The following is a 19,664-nucleotide window of genomic DNA, read 5'->3' on the forward strand; positions in this document are numbered from 1 at the left end:
TGGTTTTAACTGTCATGCAGTGACATCTTTGCATTTAACTTTCTCTTTCTTATAAACACACACAGACATGAGGAAGAGCTACTGCTACAGGAACTTTTACTCTGACAACGGCACATGTGATGGAGAGCTGAACTTCAACATGACCAAAAAGATGTGCTGCTGCTCGTACAACATTGGCCGTGCATGGAATAAACCCTGTGAACAGTGTCCTGTGCCCAGCACTGGTGAGGTCTCATACACACATATGTATAGGGAGTATAAGGAACTAAAAGTGATATTTTATAAACTCATGTCTTATGTCCACTCAGATGAGTTTGCGATCCTGTGCGGCAGTGACAGACCAGGATATTATATCGACATCACCACTGGACGTGTCATCGGTAAGATTTTCCAGTCAAATGTTAATGTGATGAAAAGGAAAGTTTGTTTTGTTGTTTGTTTATCTTGTCCCCTTGTCTCTTCCTCATGTGCTAGATATTGATGAGTGCAGGGAAATCCCAGGAGTGTGTGAGAATGGAGTGTGCATCAACATGATTGGCAGCTTCAGGTGTGAGTGCCCCATTGGCTTCATCTACAATGACAAGCTACTGATTTGTGAAGGTAAGGCTGAAGGTTATGCCAAAATGTAAAACGCTATGACTTCTTCCGGTTTTTAAACTATGTCAGTTCATTAATTTTGATCAGGTCAGTCTTTTCATATTTATACCCTCTTTGTAAAAGTGTCACCAGTAGATGACTGTCTTTGAACACCTCTGTCCCTGTTGTTAGATATTGATGAGTGTCAGAATGGACCGGTGTGCCAGCAGAATGCAGCCTGTCTGAACATGCCAGGAAGCTACCGCTGCGAGTGTAAACCTGGATATCGCTTCACCCCCACTGGACAGTGTCTAGGTAAGGCTGTGGTTGTGATCTGCTGTGGCCTTTTAAAGAGGTAAAAAGGGCTCAGGAGAACTCAGATTAGACAGTACATTACTGGGGTGATGCATGGTTGTCACTGTTCACTCAGCCAACATGGGTTTAGTTAACTCCTAATGACCTCAGTGGAGATTATACTGAATTGGTGGAAACATGGAGGAGGATTAGAGAAAAGATTAGAGGAGGCAGCCAAAAAACTGCTGTCTTCCATGAGGATGATGCTGACTTCTGTGTGTCTTCCTGTGGCCTGGTGCTGTCTTGCCTCCTCAAGCTATTGTATCAAACTCAGTCATATGAAACTTTTTGAACTGCACAGTTATATGCCAAGGATAAAGCACCAGAGGCAACACGACGACAGTCAGGCTGAGGAGGAATTCTTCATGGTGGGCTTAAGGAAGAGCGTTTGCTTCCTGCTTTTCATGCAACTCCTAAAACAAAACATTGTCAGACTCCAGTGAGGGAAAACTGAAACTGTGGCTGGAGACAATGATGATAATTAGGCTACATACAGTGATTTAGTAATACAGTGATTTACAGTGATTTGAAAAACAATAAGCATTGCTACAAGGCATAACGTGAAATGGAGTATGTAAAAATCTACATATTTTTGACTTTAATGAAATAATAATGATGTTACGCTGGTATCATACAACATATTATTATTATATATATTATTGTGTCATCATGCAACAGAGTTAATGGCCAGTTTCCTACCCTATGAAGCAATAAATACATGCCCATATTAGTGATTGTTTGTGGCTAGCAACAAATATTTAAATAGTCATTAAAGTCATATTAAAGTCAAGGAAATTGAAATAATTTTAATGATATGAGTTATTTCATTCATGTATGATAACACTAGTTATCAGTAATTGCCAAAAATTACATTTGGATTTTATATAGTATGATGTGAGGGGTTGTTTGGATCTCCTCAAATTTTAGTCTTGCATAGCCAGGCTCAAGTCATTTAAGCTTGACAAGGTACCTGTGAGATTTCAAGAGAATTTTTACAATGTTTCCAGTCACCAAGTTTTTCATGTTTTGACCCAAAAACTAATGACTGATGCCTAGAGATTGGGTGTTCGTCCAGTCAGGAGTTTCACATTGATGTCTGAGTAAAGACCTGTCAATCATCTATTCTCCAGCTGGCTTAAAATGACATGACTCAAGCAAGAGCCTTGCCAGACAACAATGGGAGAAGCAAAATTATGGGCTGGCAATGCAAGACTATCAGAATGTATGCTCACATTTATAGGACACATTTTTTCTGTACAGAACTGGAGAGAAAAAGGAGTGATTTTGATGTGAAAATACATAAAAATGCAATTGTGACTTATTTGATCAATGAAAATAGATAGCAGAACAGTTCACTGAGGGACAATATAGAAAGGGGGATTTCATTTTATGGGGTCTTAAATGATTGCCCCATAATATACCAATGGAAGAAATAAATAAAATATAGCCATCACAGATTTTTAAACACTTCAGACCCTCTACTTACTTATCAGGCAAAACTGCCTTGTTCAGTTATAACTAAATTTGTAACTTGCAATTTCAGTGGGACTGTTTATTTCACTGTTTTTGTGGTTTGACTCTGAATTTCACACAGTGTAACAGTTGTTTTCCTTCTTTTTCAGACCGTAATGAATGCATTGAGAACCCTGGTATATGCAATCCTGGCCAGTGCATTGACACGCTGGGGAGCTACCGCTGCATCTGCCCCAATGGCTTCAAAACAACTCGGGACCAGTCCATGTGTGTTGGTAAGCTGTGTTGGTTCCTATCAGTTCTTGCTTGGTTTTGCCAGGTTGTCTCAGCAGGGTTACTCTGCTAACTGAGTAATGTGAGTAATGTCTGAGGTAAAACTGTGATGATGCTCTCTGGTTTCAGATGTGGACGAGTGTGAGAGACAACCCTGTGGCAACGGGACCTGTAAGAACACAGTGGGCTCCTACAACTGTCTCTGCTACCCCGGCTTTCAGAACTCACACAACAGTGACTGCATAGGTGCGTGCATCTGTGGATGTGAGTTAGTAAACGAGAAAAAGCAAGAGAGCTATAGCCTTTATGTGATTTTGTGGTGTTTGTGTGTTGATCAGATGTCGATGAGTGTTCGACGCAGAGGGGCTTGTGTCGAAACGGGCAGTGTGTGAACACTGTGGGCACCTTCCTCTGTGTGTGCCATGATGGCTATGAGCTCACTTTAGACGGCAGACTGTGTGCAGGTAAAGAACTGTCATTTTTCAGTTTTTATATTTATCTGAATATAATGTATGTTTTACAGTATATCTCTTGTATATTCCTTTTTTTCTCAGATATTAATGAATGTGCAGTGAATCCAGGCAAATGTGGTGTAGGAACTTGTCTGAATCTGGATGGCTCTTACAGGTGTATCTGCCCACTTGGCTACTATCTCCATGAGGAAACCTGTAAAGGTATGGCGACCTAAAGCCAGTCCTTTCTGCCATATGGTCAATAAACATAAGCCAAAACATGAAAAATAAAAACAGGAATTTCTGAAGTAATTAAATATCTGCATGCAGGGGTGAATCAAACCTTAGGTAATGCAGAGAACATCTGTTTACATGCAACATGCTCACACACACATTCAAATATACATGTATAAATCACGGCTTAGACCAGCTCTGCTGAGGTGGACAAGAAGAGAATAAACTGCTTCTTCGCCTCCTCCTTCTCTTCAATTTCCTTGCTGCTACAAAACACCCCTCTTCTCCCTTTCACACGTGGAAGTGGGCTCAAGCCAGAACACTTGGATTGTTTATACAGTGGGGCTGATGAAGATATATTCGGCAGACCTCAACACATTCCTGCTTTGTGCTCTGTTCCTGGAAGCAGGGAAGTACCGCACCGAATTCTCAGCATCAGTAACAGCAGCAGCTGGTTATTGTGATGAGTGAACACGTGACATGGAGGCTATTCCAGATAATACGCCTTTATCCAACTATCCATTAGTGAGATTAAATTCTGTTTTATCACATTCGGATAGACCATGACATACTGGTATGACTTCATTCCTGCAGCTATGACAGTAGTTCAAGGAAAAGATGTCAATGAAGATGTCAATGAAGCAATGCAGGGTGTACTTCTACTTCTTCTACTTCAAATTAGGAATGGATTTTGATGGATTTGATTTGTAAATTTTATGAGGTGGTTGACCCTGTTCCTCTTTGTGTATCAGATATTGATGAGTGCTCCCAGTCACCTGAGCTCTGTACATTTGGAACCTGCTCCAACACTGAAGGAAGCTTCACCTGCTTGTGTCCTGAAGGCTTCCAGATCTCTGCCTCCGGACGCAGATGTTTAGGTAATTGTGTGTGGGTGTGAGAGAGAGGGGGGAAAGAGGCTATGAAACTATCTTATGCATCAAGTTTAATGTGCAGAGTGTAAATACTAGTGTATCTGTATAGTCTGTCTCTGAGTGCTAGTGGAGACTAAGCAGCAGTCAGTGGTGTTAGACTTTTCCTGCTCTTTCATTATACACAGCACACTGTGTTCCAGCTGGTTCTGCTGCTGCTGCCTCAACAAGGCCAAGGGTGGCTCTGAACAGATCATTTTTCCATTTCCTCACTTGTGTGTTTTTATGTACATATGTGTGTTTTTGGGTTGGGTGGGGGAGCGCTGAGTCCTCTGTTAGGGAGTTCCCCCTCCAAACACTGAAGTGATGACATCATTGGTTCAGTGAGGCAGTTTACAGTTTGTATTTCACTTTTCTCTCCAGTGTCAGAAGTGCTCGGGTTGGGGGATAAACAGGAGGAGCTGGGTGGAGAGTGAGCAACATGGGCAGTATAAGAGATAAAGGTTTCTTGACAAGGACCAACCCTGTCCCACTGAGAAAGCCCCTGTTTTTGTGATTGATACCATGTGTGGGTCTTTGTGTGCACTTATACTATTTATTGTTTTAAATATTTTTGATTTAATCTATTTATGTATCATCTCTATCCTCCTAAAACCTATAATAACCCTTCTCCATAGAGAGAAAGAAGATATTATTTTAGCTATTACGTGAAAAAGAGACATAAGCAGTGAACAAGACCGTAAATACAGTAAGATGAAGTTTATACATTATATTCTTAATAGTTCTGCACATTCAACTCAATTAACATATTTTATTTTCCCAAAAAAGCCTAGTAAACCTATTTATAAGCGCTAACCACTCCTCGTACCCCATTATGTTAGAATATCTTTTGTCCTTTTATATTAATGCTACATTAAAGGAGCTTTATGTGACATTCACTGCCACTAACTGTCGAACTAAAGCACCAGCATCTCAGACCAAAACAAACAAACTCCATTGAGAAAAACACCTTGCAGATCATCGTAAAACACACTTAATTTACACTGAACAGAAACAAAATAAAACAAAACTGATTTTGTTAGTCTTTCCACTGTTCCAACAATCACCAACTCTAGTTTAGTTGAAATAATAAATCAAAAATTTAAGTTAGATGTAAAAAAGGCAGCAACGTAATGCGTGGGGCCAAATGTACCTGTCAAAGTACATTGTTATTGCTTGATTGATTGTTATCTAAGTGTCTGCCAACATTATGGAAAGGATCCCTACAGAGATAGACCTTTTGGTTAAAGAGTAAGATCCTTTTTGTTTAATTTGAAACAGCCATTATATCGCTCTCACTCGCCACCAGACTTCATTGATAAAAACAATAATTTTGCCTCGCTGATCATCTTAAAACACACTTCATTCAAATTGGATACAAAATAAAACTCACCAAAACTGTCTTTGTTAGTCTTTCCACTTTTCCAATAATCACCAACTCTGGTTTGGTTGAAATTAAACCAAAATGGTTGAAATCCTTAATTCACCGCGTTAGATGAGAAAAGAGCCAGCTGTTATATCGCTGTCCTCACGTTTCACACAGAGGGACCTGCATGCACTAACATACACGTGGGCCGGACCATGTTTACCATGTGTGTTCTTTTGAAGGCAACACTAAAATCAAGTGTCAAACTTATTAGGGACTCATATATTTGTGTTATTACAATTAAAAGTGTCACCTCTTTCTCAATTCATTTTTGAAGCCTGAAACAGCGTTACTGATTATCTGACAACCGTAACAACCAGCTGATTTTTTTGGCCACTTGGGGGCAGCGGAAAACACATCATCACCTTTTAAGTTGTTAAGGTGAACTTGTTAGCAAACAGATCCTTGTTACATATCCAGCAGTTATGGAGCTACATTATTATTCATTTGGAGTTGTGTTTCTGGCAACCTTGGCGAATGTAAGTCCAATATTCACTTGCTCTATTTTTGGTCTCTACCTAACTCGTGAGCGAAATATCTGGCTCTTTCAGCTGCTAAATGCTCCACTATGTTCACCAGCTAGTTGCTAACTTTCTTTTTAATTAATGCACTGCCACAAGTGTAGTGCCTGCAAGGAGGACATTTGGCCTGTTTGCCAGTAAAGTCACAGAAACAAATAATCATATGTATTGTCAGACCATTTCCCACCGCAGTTTTAGTGTAAGCTAATTCTGTATTGTTGCAGTAGATTGAAAGGAAATACACGGGCAAATATGCTATGACTTGATGTACTGTATATTTGATGAGTGTATTTAGAACAAAATGACTTAATGGTAGTGCTTCTGTCAAGATTCAGATAGGCTATAACATAGCGGGGAGATGGTTTTTCATTTGTAATTCATTGGTGGAATTACAGTAACTACTAATTATTGCACTGACTCTTCAGGCCACTGTAAAGAGTGAGAATCGCAATAATCGTGCACACATCACTCGCGGTGTAATCGTCTTCACTTGTTTTGACTATTTGTACAATGTGGAAATGTGAACAACAGTGGAAACATTGCAGAACACAACACAGATTACAGTAACACCAGCAAGAGAGCAGCAACACAGATAAAATGATGATAATGATAATTCTGTTTCCCTGTTTTGGCAGAGCAATCAGATCTAGTTTAGCACTCAGCTGAGTTTTAAACCACTCACTCACTCAAACCGTTTAGCTGGACCCTTTTTAAACCGCAGCTAAGCTTGTCAGGTGCTAAGTGACAGAAGAACAGACAATCCAATTAATGATATGTTTTTCTGTTAGTAGAGAAACATGGGGAGAGACACAGGGGGGTGACATGCAACATCGGTCTCTGGCTGGAATCATACTGCATCATATGCAATTACAGGATATGGTAACTTAACCACTAGGCCTCCAAGACTTCACAATTAATGATATCTTTTATGTTATTTTTTTCAATATTATACTAATTTAAAAAAAAAAAAAAACCCATAGTATTGACATTTTAGCTGACCAGTTTACAAACTATAAAAAAAGAATGACATATACACACGTGCAGATGCACATGTGCATGCGCTCACACACACTTGCACAACAGCTGTGCACAGAGCACCATAAATTTCTTTTGCGGAAAAGCTGACAAATCAGTTTCATGGAGGAAAGTAACATGACACTCTTTGACATTCTCCTCACAGCACCAGGTGTTCATGTATGTGATCCTTGCCTCTGAGCCAGGTGTGTGCGCATGTGTGTGTGTGTGTGTGTGATCTATGGTGGTCAGAAAGCTTATTTGTGTTGAGTTCAGTGAAGGCCAGTGCTAGCAGGAGAGCGCGACCATATGCTTCTCATTACAAGTGCCTAGTCCAGGAGGAACAAGAGCCCTCAGAAGCAGGGAGAGAGAGAGGGAGAGGGACTGGCAAACACTGATCACTAACTAGAGATAATTAGCCAACCTCTATCCTCACTACAAATACTTTACCAAAAATAAGAACATTTGGTTTAAAAGAAAAATACCTTTTTTGTGTGTATGTTTTGGCCAATTTACAGTACCTATAGTTAAGCATAACACTGTACTCACCGCTGACATTATCAGGGTTGTAGGCACGAGTGCTACGCTGGACACAGCTTTACAATTGAGTCCTGTTTGGCCCCACAAACATGACCCTAACCATTCATCATCTAGATCTTTTAAATAGTTGCTTTTGCTTTTTGGGTTAAGATTGAACCCATCTAAATCTCTATGATGGTGGTAATTAAATGTGCCAAAGAACAGTAAAAACTTGTTTTGAACGAATTAAATAAACAACATATAATTAGTATTAATTGTATTAATAAGTGAGCTTTAGAGGTGCTGCTAAGCAGATTTAATTTTTTTATACCTTTGGACAGAGCTAGCTGTTTTCCCCTGTTTCCAGTCTTTATGCTAAGCTAAGCTAGCCAACTGTTGGCTGTAGCTTCATATTTAACAGACAGATATGAGAGTGGTATCAATTTTCTCATGTAACTCAGCAAGAAAACAAAATGTCAAACTATTTAACCTTTAAGAAAAAGTAAAAGTATGTATGTTGTGCACTGCTCATTCCATCTCTCATTCTCTCTCTGATTCTTCCTCATTGTTTCCTTCGGTCTCTTTCTCATTTTTTACTGTTTGTGTATTAATCCTTAGATATCCGCGTGAACTACTGCTATACCAAGTTTGAAAATGGGCGCTGCCAGGCTCCAAAGCCTCAGAATACCTCCAAGGCAGCGTGCTGCTGTACTGCAATGCCAGGTCAAGGCTGGGGAAACCCCTGTGAAATCTGCCCCAGCAAGGGAGAGGGTGCGTACACTTCCTATCTCATAGACAAACACACGCACAACACACACATATGCAGGGAAAGCTCATGCGCAAATTATGTGTATTATTTAATATATTTATGACTTTTCACATCTCATGGTTCCAGATGCGTATCTTCTTCTCTGTCCCAATGAGGGATATCAACGGGGGCCAGATGACCACCCAAAAGGTATGTGTGTCATTAACACTGAATCTTCACTGTCCTGCATGTCTGTTACAGGCGTGGCATGTAATTCACTTGGTGTTGATGTTTTTTTAATTGCAGATATTGATGAATGTCTCAATGACCCTTGCATCAATGGCCAGTGCATCAACACAGATGGCTCTTTCCGCTGTGAATGTCCCATGGGATACCGTCTGGACATTAGTGGAGTCACATGTGAAGGCCAGTTTACCCACTGTTTTGATATCTTTCTCAATGTCTCCTTATCCTCCTTATCTTACACCTCCCTTTGCCTCTGACATACTCCTTCACTGATTTATTCACCTGGTAGATGTTAATCTAACGCTAACATGCTTAATGGGGTTTATTTCTTCAATACAGACACTAACGAGTGTGACATTGGCAGTCCCTGCGGCAACGGCACATGCACTAATGTCATCGGTGGCTTTGAGTGTGCATGTGATGAGGGCTTTGAGCCTGGGCCAATGATGACCTGTGAAGGTATGTGAAATTATGTCAGCACTCTCACTTCCATCATGTAGTCTTTGTAGTCCTGTACTACTACTGTAACTTGTTGCCTTCTGTCACTTGTCCAGACATCAATGAGTGCTCCCAGAATCCTCTACTGTGTGCCTTCCGCTGTGTTAACGTGGTGGGATCGTACGAGTGTAAATGTCCCACAGGCTACGTGCTGCGTGAGGATAAGAGGATGTGTAAAGGTACTACAGCTAAATGACTCACTCATACACTCAGCTTTCTAAGTCATGGTCCATTTACTGGACAGTGTTGGTAGAAAATAAACTAAATACCTCATAGAGACATCCTGGCCCCATCCATAAAGTTACATAACACACTATCTCTGATCCTCAAGGGTTCTCTGTCTCTGATGAACTTAAAACACTCTCTGGAAACTGTAACCGGCCGAGTCACTGTTTACACCTCCGCTCTCTCAGATAGCTCGGGCACCATAGCAACGGTTGTATTTGGAGGGAAGCGTCAAGACAGGAGGAACCTCTCAGTGTCTATAGCGTCACTGTTTACATTAGCGCTCCAAACAGACCACCAACCCTCCCACTACACGCCTGTTAGCACTACAGAGCTCAGGAGTGCTGCAGTGTGTATGAGTGTCTGTATTACATCACTGGTGTAAATGCTGCGCATGCATACACATAGATTTCTTCACACTTGTGTGTCGTCTTACTCTTAGTGTACTGTTTGTTTTTCAGATCAGAACGAGTGTGAAGATGGTATAGATGACTGTGCTAGCAGAGGCATGACCTGCAAGAACCTGATTGGCACATACATGTGCATCTGTTCCCCTGGATACACACGCCAGCCCGGCGGAGAGGGTTGCATGGGTAAGATTTTCATAGTGTCCTACTGTAGGAAATAAAGAACCATCATTCTAGTTTATGGCCTCAAATCTTGGCTTTACTTTGCATAAAATAAATCTATTTTGATACTCATCCACTTTTGTGTAACAATGTACAAAGTTAGTTGTGTATTCTGGATTTAATTCTATTTTAGGAGTTGTTAACCTTCCCATATATCCTGTCCTGGTAATAAGTGGACTTTTGTTACTGCCATACAATGAACTTGAGCCTTTGCAAACTCACAAGAATTTGTTCTGAATATTTGTACAAAATACCAGCAAAAAACCCACATTGGTGAATATTTACTTTGAAACAGTATACAGTTTATTAAATCCTGCCTTTGCAAATAATAAGTTCTTAGTTTAGACTAAAAACATAACAATGGATTAAACAATTAAACCAGAAGAAACCAACACAGTTAGAAAGAGTCATTACTTTATATTTGTAAGTATTCATAACACAGGACAATTTGGAATAAACCATGTCACAGGCGTAAAGATTATACTAATATACACTTGTGTTTGTAGGTGAGATGATGGTCTTTTATCATAGGCTGTGTCCCTGATGCCGAGTCAAGTCTTAGATGTTAGGTGGTGGTGTAGTGAAGGTGGAGGAGGAGCATTGGGGTGCAATGAAAGACAGTGATACCATGATGAGCAAATAGGGAAATATGAATATATGCATATACTTGACAGGAAGGATATGATTGGTTTGGGTAGTGGCCTTGGGAAAAGTGTCAAACAAACAGATTTGTTAATAATTTCAACGTAAAAAGAGAGGAAGGTGTATTGACATATTTGCAAACAACTGCCACAAGAATGGGAAATTTGGCCATAAGAAATATTGGGTGTGTGTGCTGTGGAATTCTCGGTTGAACTTCCACCTTAGCTTCATTTAACTAAGTTTGACATATAACAGAAAGTCCTGTGTAACAAATATTTCCATTTTCTGTCTACACTGTCCACGTGTGTGTGTGCGTCTGTGTTAGATCTGAATGAGTGTACAGCCAAACCAGGTATCTGTAAGAATGGCCGTTGTGAGAACACAGTAGGAAGCTACCGCTGCAGATGTGACCAAGGATTCATCGCTAACCCCACACAGACTGAATGTATCGGTACGCACATTGTTATCAATTTATATACCTTGCTCTTACTGTATGTTTTTTTCCCCACTGTGCTCTATCTTCACTTATTTGACTTCAGTGTCAGTTTTTCTCAGGATCTGTTGTGCCCTCATTCTCCTTACCCCAGTTTGTTCAGAAGGGGCTGCTTGTATAAAGTCAGTCTGTAGGAAATGATGAGAAAATGAGGTGTTATCTTCTTAAACTCACAAGAACACACCTTTATTTAGTGGTATCTTGTTTCTATATTTCAGAAATCTCTGACTTAAATAGGATGTTGGAATGAGATATAATACTGGGATAGACAGTTCAGGAGTCCAAAAGTTAAACAAATGTTTGTAAATAATCTTTCAGTGTCACAAATTAAGTTCCAACCACTGGGACAGGGACATGAGTTTGATGAACATCAAAAAAAGATATACCTCTCCCTCTCACTCAATCACCCATATTACTTAGCAGTTTGAACATCTTGACAATATCAGTAGTTTAGTAAAAAATGACTTTATGGGCATTATATTTAAATAGAAATGTTTTATGCTATTGAATCTTGTCTAACTAGGTGAAAAAGTAATTTTTCATCTCAATGGGAATTTAACCATTCCATGACAGTCTCTTGTTAAAAACCATGTGTCTGTCTGTATCGAGATAGGGGCAAGGAAATCCTTTCAAAGCCTTCCTCCCTAATCTAAATATATACTTTTGGATAGACATGATGTGCTGAAGTCGGTGAGAAAAACTCCAGGGAGATTTTGTAAGCTCTGTGGTTCTATGGCTATCTTACTCCTTACAGACAGTAGTGATAGAGCAGTGTGGGTTATCTATTTACGTCTGGTTCTCTGAGGCCAGGTCCTCTCTGGGTGGTTTGGTCTGCTTTCTTCAGGCCAACCTCTTTTTTTATCTGCTTGTCTGTTTCTCTCGCTCTCACGTTTCTTTCTCTGTCTCGCCCACCCTCCAGATAACCGCGAAGGCTTCTGTTTTACTGAAGTTCTGACCACTCTGTGTCAGATGACTTCTAGTAACAGGAACTTGGTGACCAAGTCAGAGTGTTGCTGTGATGGAGGCAGAGGCTGGGGCACCAACTGTGAGCTCTGCCCCCTGCCCGGGACCACTCAGTACAAGAAGATGTGTCCTCTGGGACCTGGGTACACCACTGATGGCAGAGGTATCTTGCAGCTGAGGAGACTTGAGTTTAAATAAAATATCACTGTGACGAAGTGAGAATCAATCAACAGTCTGCTGCACATTTTCTACAGTTAACGAGTGTGGATCTTTCTCTAACAGTATTTTGAGTTAAAAAGTGTGTTGTTAGACAGATTTCCTCCACCCTGCCAGGCAACCACTGGTTTCTATTAATTTCAGTAACTTGCAGTAGAAAGCTTGATTAATTTTGAAAAAATGTCTTGGTTTTCATGGAGGCTACCGCATCCAAGATTTAAAACTCTCCTGCAGAAAAGCATTGCATTTATTAGCTATGGTAATTAGCGGATCAAACCCAGAAGACAACAAGTTAACATCATTAAAATTGTATCTGTTGCAAAGCATTGATTTTTACTTTGCCAGTAAAAATCAGTACTTTTATTCTTGACACTGATACATAACTAAATGGGTAGAACAATATATTCACTATTAAAATTCAGTTATTGGCGGATTGTTCTCTGAAAGGAACCAAGATTTAGAGCATACACTGTTCTTCCTACTCAGGCAACTGACTGGTAATTCAGTTGTGATAAGTTTATCTGAAGCTAACTTTTCTTGTTTCTGTCCAGATATTGATGAGTGCCGTGTAATGGGGAACTTGTGCAAGAATGGTCAGTGTATCAACACTTTGGGCTCCTATAGCTGCATCTGCAAACCTGGCTATACTACTGACATCAGCAGCACACTGTGTGTGGGTAAGGCTTAATTTCACCTCCAGCACTTACACTTTATTGACTCTTTTCCTACCATGCCTACCTCCCGTTCTCATTCTCATTCCTGCTGTCTAGTAAAGAGCCGAAACTACGTGGGTGGAATGCCCACACACTCCTCTAAAATATGCAGCCTGAGTCTGTCTGTCTCATCATCTCCCCTTATGGAATTTCTGGCTACAGGATCAAACTCTCTCTCTCTGTCTCTCACTCTTTCTGTCTCACCCTCTCCCTCTAGATGTGGATGAGTGCATACAGGCACCAAAGCCTTGTAACTTCATCTGTAAGAACACAGAGGGAGGCTACCTCTGTTCCTGCCCACGCGGATACATCCTACAGGAAGATGGAAAGAGCTGCAGAGGTGATACACACACACAGCAAAACAGAGCCTCTAAATATTCAAGAGTAGCCCACATTCAGCCCAGTGCTCTTCAGTTGATTTCATTTGCATGCTCTTGGAAAGAGGGTGTTGCTCTTGTAGTGACCAGTAGCAGGTACTTGGCTGTGAGACAAATATCCCCCTGGGGACAATAAAGTTTAAGTTGAAATTCTTGCTTGACTTAGTTTCCAGGTTAAAGCCACTGTAATGCTGAGTGGGCCAGGCCCTCTGCCAGTGTTGTGCTCAAGATGCTCCATTTGGTCTGGTGTGTCTTATACGTGCTTGTTCACGAACGTGGTTAGGGCCTGTGACACAATGCATCTGGTAGTGTCTCTGTTTATCAGTCTTGTTTGTGAGTCTAAACAAGTGTGCACATGGTGTTCAGATTTTTAGGGCCTCTTTCATCTTTATTTACCATAGCTTTAGTTTCCCCCTCTACAGTCCCCCTTCGTGTTTCCGGTGTCTGATTCATTTGCAGTTCATTTGTAGGTCAGTGACTGTAGAAGGACTGGAATTTGACTCACTGAAAACAGCAGCCCCCATGCAGTAGTACATGCAGTGATCTGACACAGCTCCACTCACAGCATCTTAAATGCACTATGTAAACTACCAAGCAGTTTTTTATGATGATTTTATGTTGTACAACTTCTCCTCTTTTTCAGATCTGGATGAGTGTTCGACCAAACAGCATAACTGTCAGTTCTTATGTGTTAACACCATTGGAGGGTTCACCTGCAAATGTCCTCCTGGCTTCACCCAGCATCATACTGCCTGCATTGGTAAATACACACATGCAGAATATAGATATACTGCACATTACAGTATTTTGTAATTAGAAATGATCTTTATACATCTATCTGTGCATTCCGAAAAAGAATAGTACATGGTGTTATAACACTTAAACAAATTCAGACTCCACTCTCATATCATTCACCCTGTTATACGCACACTCTATTTGTTCTTTCACAGTGTCATTTCTTATAGTATCTTCCAGCCCAGCTTATAAAAGACCCCTGTAGCACCCGCTTGTCTATCCCTTACTAACTCTTGTTCAGAGTTAATGGACTGATATCACACTGATCTTATTAGGCTGGACTGGTTTGGAGTCATGGCAGCTTAGCAATGCTTTGTTATGGAATTTTTCAGTAGATTGCCATGACTACCACAAGATTTTTTTTCCAGACCATAAAGCAGCTCCCATGACCTCACATCAAATCAGAGACAGGGAACCCTCAGTTTTGACTATAGGAATAACCCCAGACAAATACCATACAGTAGGTGAGGGTGTGTTATTAATTTAGGAGTAAGGAGCTTGGAGAAACATGGGTGTGACATAAAACACTTGTTCATATCATACCTCAGTAATTACTGATGATGTGCTTAAGTGTAGGATGCTGAACCCCAAACTCCTTCAGGGCAGGCCAGAAAGATTGTTTTTTGAACTGAACACTCTTCCAGACATATCGTAAATACTGTATGTAAGACTTTCTCATCCCTTTCAATACATCTGCTCCTCCAAGATGCTGCTGTAAAGAAATGTGTCCTATTCCAGTATAATAATGTTTCTTTCTTTAAAGCATTACTAGTTTGAAATCCATATTTGGATTGCCAGGTAGTGCTTAGGGAAAATAGACCTTCCCTCTATGCTTTTGAGCACTATGTCCCACATGTTGACTGTTCAGCAAACAAAGATGTAAAGCTGGGAACACATTAGAAGACTTTTAAAATCTCAACCGACTGTGAAAAGACCCAGGATCACACATTTAACAGCTGACATTAAGAGATTACAGCCTTTTCCGCTTTGATCTTAGTTGCTAAATAGCTGAAACTACATGACTGTGTTCAGATTTGTATAGATTCCAGTCACAGCAGTCAAAAATGTTTGTGATGTTTGACAAAATAATCTTGACTCAAGGCTCACTTTACTAGCCTTTTTCCTCTGGGAAAAGCTTGTAAGTGGATGTTAAGTTTAGATTATTTCGTCAAACACTCATAACTCAAATGTTTGTGATTACCTCTTCTGGTCTGAGATTAAATCAGTAGGTGAGATATTTTATTGCTAAACCTCTGTAGACTGTGAGATAATTTGTACCAACAGTCCATGGTGACCTTCCCTATTTTTCGAGACCAATTTTGACTCTCCATGAATTTTAAAAAGACTCAGCGTGTCCAAATCACGGTTATAATCAGCCTTTATATCATGTTTCCTGTTTTACCCTGGTCTGAACCTTCCCTCCTCTCTGTGTAGACAACAATGAATGTTCAACAGACCCCAATCTGTGCGGCTCCAATGGTGTCTGCCAGAACACTCCAGGGAGCTTCAATTGCGAGTGCCAGCGGGGATTCTCATTAGATCCCAATGCACAAACCTGTGAAGGTCTGAAAACAATTGATACTAACCTCAGTATCAGCTGATTCATTACAGAAAATAGGCTCTTACAGTAGTTTTGTTGTGTGTTTGTCCCTGACAGATATGGATGAGTGTGATGGTATCCACAGGTGTCAGCATGGCTGTCAGAACTTAGTGGGTGGATACAGGTGCAGCTGTCCACAAGGCTACCTGCAGCACTACCAGTGGAACCAGTGTGTGGGTGAGTAATACCACTTTTTCTTTTTATCAGCAAATATACAAATTCTTTCCTTTTGGGGCATCCTGATGACTGCCAAAGTATCATGCAGCCTTGATGTTGTGGGTAGAGTCCGACCTGGAACCTTTTTAAAACAAGTTATCCATCCTTCACCTCTTTCCTGCCACTCTTAAAATATAAACATGTCTAAAATGTTTTTCCTTTCCTCTGGAAGTTCAACCCTTCCCTTACTTCCCTTACAGTCATGAGAAAAGCAAATGTTATGTTAAAACTAAATGCTCAATATCCTATTTACAACCCTAAAAAGGATCTACAATTTGTTTATTATATATTCACACTTAATTAATAAAAAGAGATGAAAATACAAACTATGAGGGTGACAAAAGAGACCCTGAGAGGCTAAAATATCGTGTATAGGTGGCCTATTGAAGTAGGGAGAAAAAAACAAACGCAAAAAATGAGGATGGTGCCACAAGTACATAAAATAATTAGAAATTAAAGTAATTGTGTGGTACAGTGTATGTGTGCCTCTGTATAACCCAAAATAACAAGCTTTTGTTAGTTGAACCTCTATTTTTAGCTTCAATCTCTCCACATATTTACAACTTTCATGGCAGACTTTCCCAGCTTTGTTTGTATCCTTCAACTGGAATGACCTCTTGTTTGTTTACTTTGCATCAACTTCCTGTGAACCAGATGAGAACGAGTGTCTGAACAGCCAGATCTGCGGGGGAGCGTCATGCCACAACACCCTGGGGAGCTTCCGCTGCCTCTGCCCCACTGGCTTCAACTATGAGCAGACGGGCGGAGGCTGCACAGACGTCAACGAGTGCTCCACCAGCCAGAACCCATGCAAGTTTGGCTGCTCAAACACAGACGGGGGCTACCTCTGTGGATGTCCACCAGGATACTTCCGCGCAGGACAAGGGTACGTGAGTGAATCGCTGTGTGTGAAAGCTGTCTGTAGATGTTTCTAGTTGACTGATGGCTTTGTCTTTGTTTCAGGCACTGTGTCACAGGTCTGGGCTTTACTAGTGGCAGCTCCAGTGTTGGACAGGGAGGTGAGGTGGATGATAATTCTCTGTCTCCTGAGGCCTGCTATGAATGTAAGATCAACGGCTATCCCAAGAAGGGCCGCAAACGTCGCAGCACCAACTCAACACAGGAGGAACCTCTGGAAGACATCCAGGTAATCTGTCTGTCTCTATGTAGTATGCAGGGCTGTGGCTACCACTGAGGATGCTGAGGCCATGTCCTCTGTATTTTTTAGGGGAACTTGAGGGTTTTATCGACCTGAGGGGACTTAACATTCAACAATTAAAAACGAAATAAAGGCTTCAGCATTTATCCCCCTGAATTGTATTCCTGGCTGTGTGGGGAAGGCATTTAGATGTTCATTTATAGTTTTGATACATTTTATTTCCCAACATGAACAGTTAACTGAACAAATAAAATATGAAAAATCCAAGTAATCAAAAAATGATCTTTGGTTTCCGGTCCAAATTTTCTGAGGGTGGTAGGGGGTGCATCGACGGGACTCAATACCTCACTATTGCTAAAATTCTTGCAACAGCTTGTATGTACTTTTATTACACCATGTCCTTTTGCCTCTCTTGATTAATGACAGAAAACAAACTGTAAGTCACATGTCATATATCCACTAAATTCAGTTGGACCACGTTTTCTTTCTGCAGCTGACCGAGAAGGACATGGTCAGTCTGGCCAGCGTGGACATCGAGGACACCCTACAGTTCCACCTGAACATCAAGGACCTGAGCAACCGTGACCACATCCTTGAGTTCACCCCGGCCTTATCCACCCTCACTGACCATGTGCGGTACAGTATCGACTACGGGAATGAAGAAGGCTACTTCAAGATCAACCAGAGAGAGGGCGTCAGCTACCTGCATCTGAGCAAGAAGAAGGCCCTCCCCCCAGGGGCATACCACCTTCAGATCAGCAGTATGCCCCTCTACAGGAAGAAGGAGCTGGCTGAGCTGGAGGATCGACATGATAAAGACTACCTCACAGGACAGCTGGGAGACATACTGAAGATGAGGGTGCAGATCATCCTCCATTAACCATCACAAGACTGAGACAGGCAGATGTTGCCGGCAGCTGCTAATCCATTGTCAGGCTCACACTTCCCAAAAGGCCAAACATCTCTGACTCTGGATCAGTGGTTAGGGGCAACTTCTACTTGCTCCAACAGGGAGAAGGGCTCGCCACCAAAGAGAGGGGGAGGGACTGCGTCATTTGATTGCCAAAGATGATTCTACATATCATAGATACAATGTCTGTGGAAAATACCAGCTGAATGAGGCAGTATGAAAGAGTTCAGTCAAATGAAGAGCATATTGCCCTGACACACAACATTAGCTGTGTGTAAAGCACTATTGAGGGTGTGTAGGGTTTAATGTTGTATAATGATATGTGGAATCAGGTGCCACTTAGAAGGGCATGTGGACTGCAGAAAGCTCTAAAGGCTGAGTTTTTAGAACTCAGCTTAGGTGGAGGAAAGGGTGAGTCCCAATAGTCTGCAATAAATTCATTTCCTCCCCTCAGGTAAATGACTGAACAAACCTGGATACATGAAAGTAAACATTTCTCCTTCCCCAGATATTAATTTTCATGGAGTGAAGATGAAAAAAAGAATATGAGAATGGTTAGGAGAGGAAAGGAACCCACTATGGACTATTGAGATGTAGCCATGTCTGAGCTTGAATGACTCCTACTGCATATTTAAAACTATGCTTTTCCATCTTTCCTACTGACTAGAATAATTCATATTTACTGGTGCTGGCAACACAACCACATAGACTTCTGAATGCACTGTACTACTATACAAAACTCTGTAGTCAACGAGATACAATCCCATCGGCCATTCTGAAGATTTCATGTCTTTGCAACAGTAACAGCTAGCTTCATAGCCTGTCTGCTCCTCTATACTACATGTAAATTGTGTTTATACTGTAATAATCGATGCCACTTTTAATCTATGAAGCATTTGTAAACTAGAGGAAGCCCCTGGAATAGAGGGGTTTGTAATGGTGCTTATAATGACCAACTACTTCCTTTGTAAACTGTGTATACATACACACATCTGCACACACAACACACATTGATGATGCCAAACCTGGGCCTTCATGATTATGCACTGAGGTCTTCGTGGCCACACATTCTCTCACAAGTACAATCAGTGCTGCATTGCCACGGACCAGTCTGTGTTCTATGTTCACATCAGTGAGGGTTTAGTTGTAAATTCACAATAAAAACATTTTTGGTGTATATGTATTCACTGCTGTGCTTTTCCCCTTTATCCAGTTTGAATCACTAATGTAACTAAGTTCAACAGCCAGCTGCTAGCTTCATGATAAATATGCCTCTTTAGTTGTAACGCAACTAAAGTGCAACATGATTTTAGTGTTTTAGCTACAGAAACTCACATTACCCCAATGGAATCAGTCATGGAGCTGAGTTTAACATTTGTTGGCTGAGATGCAATTCTTGTCCTGCACTGCCCCCATGTGGAGAGTTTGAAGACTAACTTTGTTGAGGAGTTAATCAGCCATAACTCAAAACTGTTGTTAAAGAA

At 40.9% G+C, this 19,664-nt stretch overlaps 1 protein-coding gene across 1 annotated transcript in view; it reads left to right on the top strand.

Moving 5' to 3' along the window:
- The window catches only part of fbn1 (fibrillin 1), a 61,221-nt gene extending 41,858 nt beyond the window's left edge, over window positions 1-19,363 (top strand). The window contains exons 42-66 of the mRNA XM_044190563.1: window positions 66-224; window positions 309-380; window positions 475-600; window positions 769-891; window positions 2,553-2,678; window positions 2,806-2,922; window positions 3,015-3,140; window positions 3,231-3,350; window positions 4,115-4,240; window positions 8,369-8,521; window positions 8,646-8,708; window positions 8,805-8,924; window positions 9,084-9,203; window positions 9,299-9,421; window positions 9,929-10,060; window positions 11,064-11,189; window positions 12,151-12,357; window positions 12,962-13,087; window positions 13,341-13,463; window positions 14,144-14,260; window positions 15,730-15,858; window positions 15,953-16,072; window positions 16,766-16,997; window positions 17,075-17,258; window positions 17,764-19,363. Of these exons, the coding sequence (XP_044046498.1) occupies window positions 66-224; window positions 309-380; window positions 475-600; window positions 769-891; window positions 2,553-2,678; window positions 2,806-2,922; window positions 3,015-3,140; window positions 3,231-3,350; window positions 4,115-4,240; window positions 8,369-8,521; window positions 8,646-8,708; window positions 8,805-8,924; window positions 9,084-9,203; window positions 9,299-9,421; window positions 9,929-10,060; window positions 11,064-11,189; window positions 12,151-12,357; window positions 12,962-13,087; window positions 13,341-13,463; window positions 14,144-14,260; window positions 15,730-15,858; window positions 15,953-16,072; window positions 16,766-16,997; window positions 17,075-17,258; window positions 17,764-18,150 (3,557 nt within the window). The 3' untranslated portion in view covers window positions 18,151-19,363. The remainder of the gene's footprint in view (window positions 1-65; window positions 225-308; window positions 381-474; window positions 601-768; window positions 892-2,552; window positions 2,679-2,805; window positions 2,923-3,014; window positions 3,141-3,230; window positions 3,351-4,114; window positions 4,241-8,368; window positions 8,522-8,645; window positions 8,709-8,804; window positions 8,925-9,083; window positions 9,204-9,298; window positions 9,422-9,928; window positions 10,061-11,063; window positions 11,190-12,150; window positions 12,358-12,961; window positions 13,088-13,340; window positions 13,464-14,143; window positions 14,261-15,729; window positions 15,859-15,952; window positions 16,073-16,765; window positions 16,998-17,074; window positions 17,259-17,763) is intronic.
- The last annotated feature ends 301 nt before the right edge of the window (window positions 19,364-19,664 follow it).

Source organism: Siniperca chuatsi, linkage group LG1, assembly GCF_020085105.1.
Source record: "Siniperca chuatsi isolate FFG_IHB_CAS linkage group LG1, ASM2008510v1, whole genome shotgun sequence".
Lineage (NCBI taxonomy): Eukaryota > Metazoa > Chordata > Actinopteri > Centrarchiformes > Sinipercidae > Siniperca > Siniperca chuatsi.